Source organism: Temnothorax nylanderi, unplaced genomic scaffold (genome assembly GCF_030848795.1).
Source record: "Temnothorax nylanderi isolate EJ_2023f unplaced genomic scaffold, tnyl_v1.0 TNYL_tig0454_pilon, whole genome shotgun sequence".
Taxonomy (NCBI): Eukaryota; Metazoa; Arthropoda; class Insecta; order Hymenoptera; family Formicidae; genus Temnothorax; species Temnothorax nylanderi.
In genome coordinates this window covers 84,343-96,689 of record NW_027249516.1, presented here as the reverse complement: position 1 = coordinate 96,689, position 12,347 = coordinate 84,343, and the positions used below count along the sequence as shown (strand labels likewise).

Sequence of the window (12,347 nt, the reverse complement as noted above, 5' to 3'; positions counted from 1 at the left end):
GTGATCTTGGAGTGATTGCCAAGGGGCATCGAGCACTCAGGCGAAATTAATTATCTTAATAAAAGACATTGTATCGACGAAACTGATAAGCCGAGATACGCGAATTAATCAATTGTGCAACTTTTATCGAAAAAGCGCAATCCACACCGAGGCGCAATACCATCGTTGTGAAGCACCTTATGATAATTGTGAAACGGCCTGTAGAGTTGAAATGATGATCTACAATTAATGAATAATTATTTCTGAAACAAAGTCTCAAGATTAATTATAAAATTAACTATACTTACCTTCTACTTACCTTGTCCTTTGGCGATGATCCATTGTTGTCCAGCGGCAATCCGGTATGCGATATAAAGCGAGGATCCGGGGAAGCTCAGCAGCAGCGACGATCCATCCTGGGCAGGAACCTGCAACAGAAGAAAAGTATTAGTAAATAATTAAAATAATTATCGAGACTTACCTTCATCCGGTATGCGGTAATGCGAGGATCCGGAGACGGGTAGCAGCAACGGCGATCCATCCTTGGTGCCAATCTGAAATAGAAGAAGGGAGTTAGCGGCTAAGTTATTAGCGATACTTACCATTATCCAGTATGCGAATAGGCGAGGATCCGGAGACGGGTAGCAGCAACGGTGATCCATCAGGGACATCGATCTGAAAGAAAGAAATAATATTAGCGTCTTGCGAAGAATCGGGGCGTTGATACTAACATACCTTCTCGGTAGCCGAAGGTGAAACCGAGTGGCGACCGTTTGATAGGAATATTATCCGCCGGAATCGGGCCTAACTCGTGCCGTCCGGTCACAACCTAACTAATCTGATTGATGGTGTCCGTTTTACACTGTGCGCATCTGGGACGTTCCCTACGTATATACTGGTGTTTATGCTTGAACATTTTGATATTTAGCAACATCTTTTTATACTAATGTTATACTAAAGTTATTATATTAATGCTTTTGTAATTAATACAGGTTCAGAATTGACTACAGGATCCACTACCGAAGATGAAAAGCTATCCTCTGTAGAGAATTCTGCAGTAAAGGACAATGCATCCACAAGTGCATTGAAAGCTATGGCCTCTGCCATTACTCCACAGAAACAGACGCCAGTAGCTGATATTGTGAAGAAGAGAAGACGAGGAACAGCTCGAAATGATGAAATTGATTCAGTGATAATGGAATCTTCTAAAAATATGTCCTCGTCAGCCAGTACATTACAGACTGCACTGAAAAATCCAATGCCAGCGGCATCACAACAACTGCCCATAGATGGAAATTCGACTCCTGTAATCCAAAATATGATGGGTAGCATAGCTTTCGGATTAAGCAAAGTACCTGAAGAGAGCCAGATGGAGTGTCTCATTTCTATTCTTTCTTGCATCAACAACTTTATCAATAAATGAAACCGAATGGGATTTTTTATTTTATAGCGTAAAAATGTTTTCTTGTTTATTTGTTTTGAACTTACTAATTATTTAATGATGTTCATGATAAAAGATTTTTTATTTTATAGCGTAAAAATGTTTCCTTGTTTATTTGTTTTAAACTTACTAATTATTTAATGGTGTTTATGATAAAAGATTTTTTATTTTATAGCGTAAAAATGTTTCCTTGTTTATTTGTTTTGAACTTACTAATTATTTAGTGATATTAATGATATGAGTTTTATTTTATAGCGTATAAATCCTCCCTCGTTAATTTGTTTTGTACTTATTAATTATGTAATAGTATTAATGATATAATTATTTTATAGCGTAAATATACATAATACATATAATACTTTATTATGAAATGTACAAAATAGATATTTAAATACATATACATGATAACTTATACAGTCGTTGACATTATTGAACATCCACAATAAATTTTCGGATATAAAAAATCGATAATACAAAAAAAAACGCAATACAATGTTTTGCAATACAAAAAAAAACGCAAAAAAATTAATATTCATTATGTCAAATATTTAATATGCATCAAAGTACCTTAATAAATTATTATGGCAAATTAATAAAGCGTCCACGAAATGCTCTTTTATACTGCCATGGTGCCTGTTCTTGGCCAATGTCAGATACAAAGTATTGCATTAACTTGTTTCTCATTTCAGTTGCAATACGAGCACTTCTATTAGCTCCTATTCTACCAAGCCGCTGGAAACTTGTGTGATTGACCTGTGCCCTCCATGCTCCTGCTTGAATGTCTCCATTACTATGTTCAACATCTATAAATCCTGGAGGGCAATATTCAGCATGTGTTGCACAAGTCATCATAAAATTATGGAGACATGTCAGAGCTTTTACAATTTGTTCTACATTCTTTGGGGAACAACTCATAGTGGAATTTAAAATCTGCCATTTTGCGCCCAATATGCCGAACGTATTTTCAATAACCCTCCTGGCCCTAGACAACCGGTAGTTGAAAATACGTTTGTTGTCTGACAAGTTAACATTCCTCGTAGGGAACGGCCTCATCATATACGTTGATAAGGGAAATGCTTCGTCAGCAACAAAAACGTGAGGAAATGGGTCCGATATATTTGTATTAGAAAGTGGAATAGGTGGCGGCAAATTAGCTGTTTCCTCTTCCAGAGCTTGCACAAAATCTGTATTGGCCCACACACCACCATCACTTATTGAGCCTAGAAATAAAAATATCATTACTTGATACCTGTACACTTATATGGAATACAATATTTAGATTAAGTATAATATTACAATATTACAGTATTATATGCTAAGCTTTATATTTAATTTATATTTAAATAAATGACATACCATATTGTCCTATATCCACCCACGTAAACTTGTAATCTGCATCGCAAACGGCCAGGAGCACGATACTGAAAAATCCCTTGTAACTATAATACTGAGATCCTGACATAGGAGGAGCTTTGATCCGAACATGCTTGCCATCAATGGCACCGATGCAATTAGAAAATTGCCATTTTTCTAAAAATCCATCAGCCACTTTTTTCCATGAATTTTCATCCATAGCTGGAAGGAAAATTGGTTGCAGTACCTCCCAAATTGCTTGACAGGTTTCTGGTATAATTGCACGTACTGTTGATTTTCCTATGCGGAATTCAGTATGTTTGCTTAAAATTGAATCTCCTTGCGCCAAATACCTACACACATTATTTATTGTTATTAGATTAATGTTGTGTCTTACGATTAATTAATTTCGGATTCATCACTCACAACAATGTCACTTGCAAACGCAGTTTAGGATCCAATGGTGTTCTCTTGCTTCGTTTTTCTAATTTTCCTTGTACAACGTCAAGTAACCAATTAAAGTGCTCCGGCCACATTCGCATATTTTGAAAAAACTCTTCATGATCTTGTGTCTCCATTTCTCTCAAAATATTTGTTGTATAACCTTACTCATCCCTAGGTCGATTTATAGGACGGATCCACCACCTTCTTCTTCCACAACCTCGTCCTTTTCGTCTTCGTCGTTCCCACAATAATATTAAATGATGATGTAACATGATTGTAAATACACTTGTTAAAACTAATTCATAGAACTCCATTTTATTGACAAAGTAACTTCATTTACTAACAACGTGGTTCTAAGCAGTATAACCTCTTTTACTGACAACACACTACGATTTCTACACTTACTCCATTGTATTCTAGACGAGACCAGCGTAAGCATCTTACGCCAAGATTGTTACTCCTACTCTTACTTCTTACGTCCGTCTTACTACATGTATTGTAGACGAGCCTTAAGATAGCGTTACGCCCATATGGCAGTTGATTTTCTTCCTTACGCGTAAGAGTGCGATAAGCCCATATGGCTATCTTTTGCGTGTTCAGCCGACGCGGCTTAATTAGGTTAAGTTTTGGTTAATAAGTCGCTGACCGAGTAGGACAGGTTTATTTTGCATTTTATTTAGACGGTTCACTGTCTCAATGACGTTTATTTTGGCGCACAAAAGTCGGCGCAATAATTCGTGCGCATATTAGGTGAACCGCGACAATCTCCAGGAATGAAGGTTCGGAGGAGTATCAGCCGGACCTGGTGTATACCGCCATAGGGTCGGCGCCGTCGGCGGAACACTAACTCTGAAGGAAAACATCTTCCCCGAGAACAAAGGGTCCACGTACACTCGGTGGGACCTGGGGCAGCCGCCCAGAAGGTCGGCGTCGTCGGCAGATAATTAGTTCTCTCTTGAAACATCTTCCGCGAGAACAAATGTCGGAATCATAACTCTCGGTACCTGGTAGGCGAGCCTATAAGGTCGGCACCGTCGGCAGACAAGTGGTTCTCTTTTGGAACATCTTCCACGAGAACAAAGAGCGAAATCACAACTCTCGGTACCTGGTAGGCGAGCCTGCAAGGTCGGCGTCGTCGGCAGATAATTGGTTCTCTTTTGGAACATCTTCCACGAAAACTGAGGACGAAATCGTAACCAGCGGGACCTGGGACACACGGCCACAGGGTCGGCATCGTTAGCAGAGCATTATTTACCATCCGTAACGTCTTCCATAGGAACAAAGGTCCGGACCGACGTTCCAAGGACCTGGTACACGCACCCAGGGGGTCGGCGCCATCGCCCGATCACCAGGGAGTTTGGCGAGCACCTTCGCCGAGAACAACTATCCGGGGAGGCATTGTAAGCGCCCCAGAAGCACGTCTAAAAGGTCGGCGTCAACGGCAGGCGATGACGGGTGCACCCGGACATCTTCCACGGGGAATTGTCCAGGAACCGTCATCAGGAGCATCTCCGACGAGGTGCGCACGAGTCGGCGTCAACGGCGCACGAAATCGGCCTACCGAGGAAACCTGGTGCAGCGGCGCCAATAGAGGAGGGTCACCACGTCGCGGCGCAAGTGGAAATTTCCACGGGAAACCGCGTAGAACGTTCTGGAAACATGTCAGGTGGCAAGTGCGTGATAGTCATGTTGTTTTCGCGTGATCGAGCCGGGCGTACGTGCCGAATACAATAGGCGAAAAAAGAAAGTTCTGACGTCACAGCGAGCGGCGAATAACAACCCGAGATTAGGGATGGTTTAGCATAGTGTGGAGCCAAAGCGAGAGCCATTGCTCGTGGCAGTTTCTCGAGTATAGCCATAGCGAACGGACGTGTCTAGAGATAGTAGCATATAGTGCGAACATAGATTACGACGATAGCTATCGGGGATACTTAACAATCGGGAACTCCCGCGTAATTGCGCGTTAAATACTCGCTCAACAATAGCGAGAGGTACTTAGTTACCAAAGTAACATTCAGTGATAGCCGAATACAGCGGTGACGAATAAGTGCGTATCGAGTATACTACCATCGCGGACATCGGGTCTCGCGACTACAAGATATTATACGAACAACGTTGCTTGTTATATTTAATACGCTGGGATAAATAAAATCAGCGATTATGGGAAAGCTAATACATAAAGCGCGATCCACATCGAAGCGCGGCGACACCATTGTGAAGCACCATTATGAAATTGTGAAACGACCTGTAGAGTTGAAATAACGATCTGAAATTAAAGAATGGTTAATTCTGAAACAAAGTCTCAAGATTAATTATACAATTATTCGTACTTATCTTCTACTTACCTTATCCATCGGCCATGATCCATCGTTGTCCAGCGGCGATCCGGTATGCGATGAAGCGAGGATCCGGGGAAGTCCAGCAGCGGCGATGATCCATCTGAGGCAGGAACCTGAAACAAAAGAAGAGTATTAGTACATTAATAATAATAATTAGCGAGACATTTGGTGATCCGGTATGCGATAAAGCGAGGATCCTGGGAACCAGAGCAGTGGTGATGATCCATCCTGGGACGTCATCCTAAAACAAATAAAATAACGTTAGCGTCTTGTGAATAATCGAGACGAAAGGCGAACTTACCTTTTTGGTAGTTAGAGGTCAAACCGAGTGGCGACCGTTCGATGGGAAGATAACCGCGCGGATCGGGCTCAATTTGTACCGTCCGTTCACAACCCCACCCAGGCCCCCCCCCAGCCACGCTCTACTTTTGTCAAATAGGGGGGCGGGGCGGCCGGGGAGCCGAAGGCTCCCAGACCATCCCGTCCCTCCTCTCCCTCTCGACCCGGGAGCAGAAAAGGCGGTCCCCCTCTTCGGGGTCCGCCCCTCCCTCCTTTCCGTCACCGGGCGGGAGCACCTAGCCCCCCCCCCAGCCTATGCCCAGCCGGCAGCCCCGAGTCCGCACACAACGGACACCTCGGGGCCGTCGCAGTGCAACGGCTGGCTCGGTGGCCGCTAACACCGCAGCGGTAACAGAGACCGCTGCGGTCCACTGAGGAGGTGCATCGGGCCCAGACGTGTCCAACCTCCAGGCACCGAAAACACCTCAGGGGCCGGGTCTGGAGCAGCTCCAACTTGACTCTGCTCCAGCCCACCCGGATCCCCTCCTTAAAGGCCCTCGACGCAGCGCCTACAAGGCACTGCGCCCAAGCCGTCCCCATTCCCTTTGGGAGACGGAGTATCTCCCCGATCCTCACGTCCCCCACTGCGCAGCCGCCGACCGCGGCAATAGCAGCCGCCACCTCTTCCTGGGTGACGGAGTCGTCCAGGCCCGTCACGTGCATCTCCGCGCATTTGACGGGCCTAGCGACTCGCACCCCCGACCCCTCCAGCGCAGCAGCTACCCGCCGCGCCAGGAAGTCCGCCTTCTCACTCGGGCTGTCCTCGGGGACCTCTATTATGAGGCCCCCAGTGACAGCCCACCGACAGCCAACACCACTTATACCTAGGTCCGCGAGGGAGACCCTCTCCCTCGCGGTCCTGAGGACGTCGGCGTACGAAACCGCCCCACCCTCAGGGACGGTGATAGACACCGCCGTCGTTTTGGGCGGGGCCAGCCCCGCAGCCTTAGCCCTCTTCTTCTGCCCAATGGCGGAAGGGGCACGCCTCGCCCCCCCGCCCCCACGCCCGCCGGACTCTCGCCCGGCGGACAGAGGAGCAGGAGCCACGGCGCCCCCCCCACCGCCTCCCCCAGTCACTCCCACCCCCGCCGGCCTCTCCAACGGAGGAGGGAGCGTCCTGGAAGCTTTCCTACTCTGGGAGGCGTCCACCCCGCTGGTCCACCCGGCAGGAGGAGCGCCCCTCCTCTGCCTGGTGAGGGAGCGTATCTCCCTCACCAGAGTATCCACCTTGTGATCGAGGGCGTCGACGCGAGAGCTAAGCCCCGCGTCGAGCCCCCCGATCACCGAATGCTCCCATCCCCGGGGCATCATTTTCCCTGCTCCTTGTGCGGGGGGCAGCCTGCTCGGCCGCGTCCCGCATCTCCACTCTCGGAAGGGGTTCCTCCTCCACCTCCATGGAGTCGTCCTTGGACTCCCCCATGGAGGCCTCCAAACCTTCCCTCTAAGTCGAGCGTGCATCCTTATTTGGGTGGACGCGTCGCGAGTATCCACCTTATTTGCTGGGGGGTTCTCGCTAGCTGCTGCCAGCTCCCCCCTCAGCCTCCTTATTTCCACCTCCTGAGCGGCAATCTGCTCGTTTTTCCTCCGTAAAATTTCTTCCCTCTCATCGCTCGCTCTGCACATCTTTCCCATCACTATAGCCGCTACCTCCATAACAACCTGAATATGGACTTCCTCCTTATTCAGGTCAACCTCCATTTGTTCCAACACCACCTCCAAGAAATCCGACTTTATGATATCCTTCTTTCCCCTCTCAATGATTCCCTTCCACCATCCTAATATGTCATCCCTCCATTCCGCTTCCGCGGGATTCTCCCTGTCCCTAATCCCCTTCAAAGGTAAGGCCATCCACGGCCCATCACACTCTCCACTTTCCTTCCTAATGGCAGCGATCATCGCTTCCCCCGGCGAGCTCGCTCCGGACCCGCCGGGTAGCCCATCGTCCGATGACGACGGGAGGGGGGCTGGGACGATACCCCCTCCCGCCGGCCCCTGGGTGTCCGGTCACCCTGGGGCGGTACGTTCTTGCACTTCTTTGGACCCATCATTATTTTCAAAGAAATGGTTTTATTTCGAAGTTTTCCTTTTCCTAGGCTGGTTGGCTTCCTCACCTTACGAGCCCAGCCTGCCCGAGCTCGAGTATTTCGGGTTGGCCAAACCCGTATCGGGGACGCCCACCAGAAGCCCGAAGGACCTCCGGAGGCCGCCCCCGACCCCTGGGAGGATGGTTGGAAGAGCAAAAGCTCATCCCTCACGGCCCCATCCGGGCCGGGCGAACTTATTATAGAGGTCGCCTACCTCGCGAGTCCCGAAGGACTCCCCGGCCTCCGCCAGCCCGAAGACTGACGAAGGTTACGGTGCTGATGTGCTCGGGACCCCGGGTGCGCAAGACCCGTATCGGGGGAGGCTCCTAGGGGCCCCTAAGGGCCCCCGGTGACTCCCCCGACCCCTGGGGGGAATGTAATAAGCTGCCAGAAAATAAAATTAAGATTGAAAAAACCGGAAAAATAACATTACGCGATAATTGTAAAATAACTACACCAGATATAATTTTAGAAACAAAAAACCGAATTTATACTAAATATGTACAAATGTACTTACCAGAATTCAATATCAAGAGACACGGTAGTGTCTCGCGCCAAGTATACGCGGAGCGAGACCGACCGTGACTCTTTTACGCGACGCGACGGGTTGCGATATACTCGAGATGTTGAGATCTCGATAACGAGTGAACGGATCAAGTTCTAAGTAGGCGTGATCAATAGCTTGGGGTCGAATTAGGGGGGGGGGTTTTCTTGTAATATTTCCGCTACGTGCCTTACGAGCGGAGATATTGCGACGCAAAGTCAAAATGTGAAGATTTTATTTTAAGATACGTCGTCGTCGTCGTCGTCTACGTCGACGCTCTTTCTATGACATATATATATCAGTGAATGTAACTTTCAATTTTTCGACACTGGCGGCTGGCGGTGTTAGTATCGCCAGTTTCGATATGTATCGATATGTACACATATGCATACGTGTGTGTACTGCGCGCAGTGCAGACAGTGCGTTCAGTTCAGTGCGCTGTCACAGTCAGTTAACCTAACACGGTAGTGTCTCGCGTCAAGTACGCGCGGAGCGATACTGACCGTGACTCTTTACGCGACGCGACGATTAATATTTTTTCTGATTCAAGGTAATTGTTTTATTTACATGTAATTATCCTATTATTATACGACGCGAAGCGAGACCGCACCGTGACTCTTTTATTACGCGACTAAGTGCATGTGACAGGAATTATAATAGTTTACGTTTACGTGAGTATTACTTCTGTAGTAACTTATACGAACGATATTATCGTAGTTACTATAAAATCTCCCGTTTATGCGGAGGAATTATTGTATCGTTCGTAAGTTACTACAGAATTAAGTAACGATCGCGTAAACGTAGTATAGGTTAGATTACCGATTTCTTACAAATTTTTTACATAAAACGCGAGATTCACTTATGGGAGCTTTCCAGCAAGCGACACAAGTCGACACAGGTATCGTTTTGTCTTTGTTACTCATTGCCAAAAAAGAAAGATAGAACGACGTTTGTGTCGGCTTGTGTCACTTGCTGGAAAGTTCCCTATGTATGCAAGTTTAACGCCTATTGAGTTAATATGAAATAATTTTCCTAAATGTTAAGAATAACACGATGTTATATATGCGGTTTGGCGTGAATATATATGTATATATATGTGTGATTTGTGCCCAGTGCTCTGAATGTTATGTGATTTTTGCCCAGTGTTTTATGTTTTGATAGAAGGAACGTGAAAAAGAGCAGGAAAAGGAAAGAAACGCTAGCGGCGAAGCAGACAGAAAAGAACAAACAGAAGAGACAGATTCAAGCTTTGTCTTTTAATCTGGACGAAGACGAAGATTAAGCTGAGATGTCTTCTGACGAAGACAATGCCGAAAAATCCCCGCAGTCAGAAAATGTGCAATCTGATGGCTCCGCGATTAAGAAGATTAAGAAAAATCCAGATGTAAATCCAAATTTCTTGCCAGATAGGGAAAAGGAGGAGGAGGAGGAAAATAAACTTAAGGAAGAATTGAGGCAAGAATGGGCTAGAATGCAGAACGCATTGAAGGAAGAAGAAATTGAGATCACATTCAGTTATTAGGATGGATCTGGCCATCGTCGGAGTGTTATAATGAAGAAAGGTGAATGTCTTAGTGATTTAGAGAATTTTTAAGTTATTAAAATACTCCAGTGTCACTTTTGGAGTAACATTGGCGTGATATATAATGTTCTACTGCATAAATTAAATTTTCACATACAGGTAATTCTATCTATCAGCTTCTTCAGAGATGTTTAGAAGTTCTGAGGCGTGAATTCAGCGAGCTTAAAACAGTAATAGCAGATCAGTTAATGTATGTTAAAAGAAGGATCTTTCTTATATTACCGCACCATTATACGTTTTACGATTTTATTGTAACTAAGGTAAAGATACTAAATGATAAAACTTATGAAGCAATATCACAATGTTAGCATGTTATTTTAATGTATGTAATATTGCGATTAGGCACGAGGAAAAAGCGAACCTCTGTTCACATTTGACGTTCACGATGATATTCGTGTTATGCACGATGCTTCTGTCGAAACCGAGAAATCACATGCCGGAAAAATTTTACTTAGGTATTTATCATTAAAAGAATACTTTGTATAATTCTCTTTTATGTTATTTCTCATTAGATCATGGTACAAGAGGAACAAACACATTTTTCCAGCGAGTAGATGGGGACCTTTTGATCCAACGAAAAGTTACGACAAGTATACAGTGTCGGATAAAAATAGGAAAAAAGATAAAATCTGATAAACTTAGATTCAACGAATTGTCCAATTTTGTTTAAAGAATTTAGATTCAAAGGACTGTAATTTAGTAGAGCTACATAATCGAGTAAATGAATTAAATATTATCACATAACTAAATGAATTAAAATCACAGTCCTTAAAAATACAATGTAGCTATATATATATATATGCGTATATATATTGTAATATATATATTATTACAATCTGTTGTATAATGAATCAATTGTACGATGAAACAAAGTTATTTATCTGGTTATTAATATTTACAGTTTTTTGAATCTGAATCCTTTAAACGAAATTGGACAATTCGTTGAATCTAAGTTTGTCAGATTTTATCTTTCTTCCTATTTTTATCCGACACTGTATACTTGTCGTAACTTTTCGTTGGATCAAAAGGTTCCCATCTACTCGCTGGAAAAATGTGTTTGTTCCTCTGGTACCATGATCTAATGAGAAAAAATAAAAAAATAACATAAAAGAGAATTATACAAAGTATTCTTTTAATGATAAATACCTAAGTAAAACTTTTTCGGCATGTGATTCCTCGATTTCGACAGAAGCATCGTACATAACACGAATATCTACGTGAACGTCAAATGTGAACGGAGGCCCGCTCTTTCCTCGTGCTTATAGATATCCATTAACAGGTGGTACTTATGGTCGGCAGTCCAGACTCCGGAAAATCGCATTTTGCAAAGAATTATCTGAAGGAATACGGATACGTCAACAGAGACACTTTAGGCAGCTGGCAGAAGTGCATTGCCGCAGTCCAACAATACTTGAATCAAGGAAAAAGTATAGTTATAGACAATACCAATCCCGATCCAGCTTCGAGAAAGAGATACAGGTAGCCAAGAAGCGCAATGTCTCGGTCAGATGTTTCGTCATGACGACAAGATAGAACACGCGAAACATAATAATAAGGTAATCGGAAATTAACATTAACCGTCATCGTGTGAAAGAATCGTATGAAGTGATTCTAATCAATTTATTATTATATTACAGTTTCGCGAGTTGACTGATCCAAGCCACATTCCAATCAACGAGATTATTATCAACTCCTACGTGTAAGTAGATTTTAGATATATAAATTTGAATCCATTTTTACTTAAAATTCCATATTATATTATTTTATCCATAGGTTTAACTTTTAGGCTTTTGTTATATTACTTAAAATTATTTTCAGGATACCATCGACCCAATGTTGTCCATTGCTATGGAGACTGTATATGCTCCTTTCGCGTGAACATAATTTATGCGAGAAAAAAGGAGAAGAGATTTTTCATGAGAGCGTTACACAGTGTCCATGGGCAAGAAGCATTTACATAGACGCAGCTGAAGTAGCGCCTCAACTTCTCACGCAAATTCAAGATGTGATACGCGAGAAAGAAATTAAGAATGCACGTCACACCTGAGGAATTAGATATTCTTCGTGGATAATTTTCTGACATTCATAGAAGAAGATATAAAACTGTATGTTTCTTAATTTACGTTTTATTTTCTATTGTAATAAGTTATTATAGAAGTATATCTGAATATTGTTACATGCAGATTTTAAAAATACTTGAGAATAGCAAGTGTAAATAAGCCATTTATTTATTTTGTAACGT

The 12,347-nt window shown here is 43.9% G+C and overlaps 1 protein-coding gene across 1 annotated transcript; it reads right to left on the bottom strand.

Annotated features, from left to right (window-relative positions):
- Positions 1–1,999: 1,999 nt before the first annotated feature.
- LOC139782941 (uncharacterized) lies at positions 2,000–3,351 on the bottom strand. Its single transcript, XM_071722028.1, has 3 exons — positions 3,200–3,351; positions 2,777–3,126; positions 2,000–2,640 (listed from the first exon to the last, which is right to left on the bottom strand). Exons 1-3 carry the CDS (start codon positions 3,349–3,351, stop codon positions 2,000–2,002), a joined length of 1,143 nt encoding a protein of 380 aa, XP_071578129.1.
- Between the last annotated feature and the right edge of the window lie 8,996 nt (positions 3,352–12,347).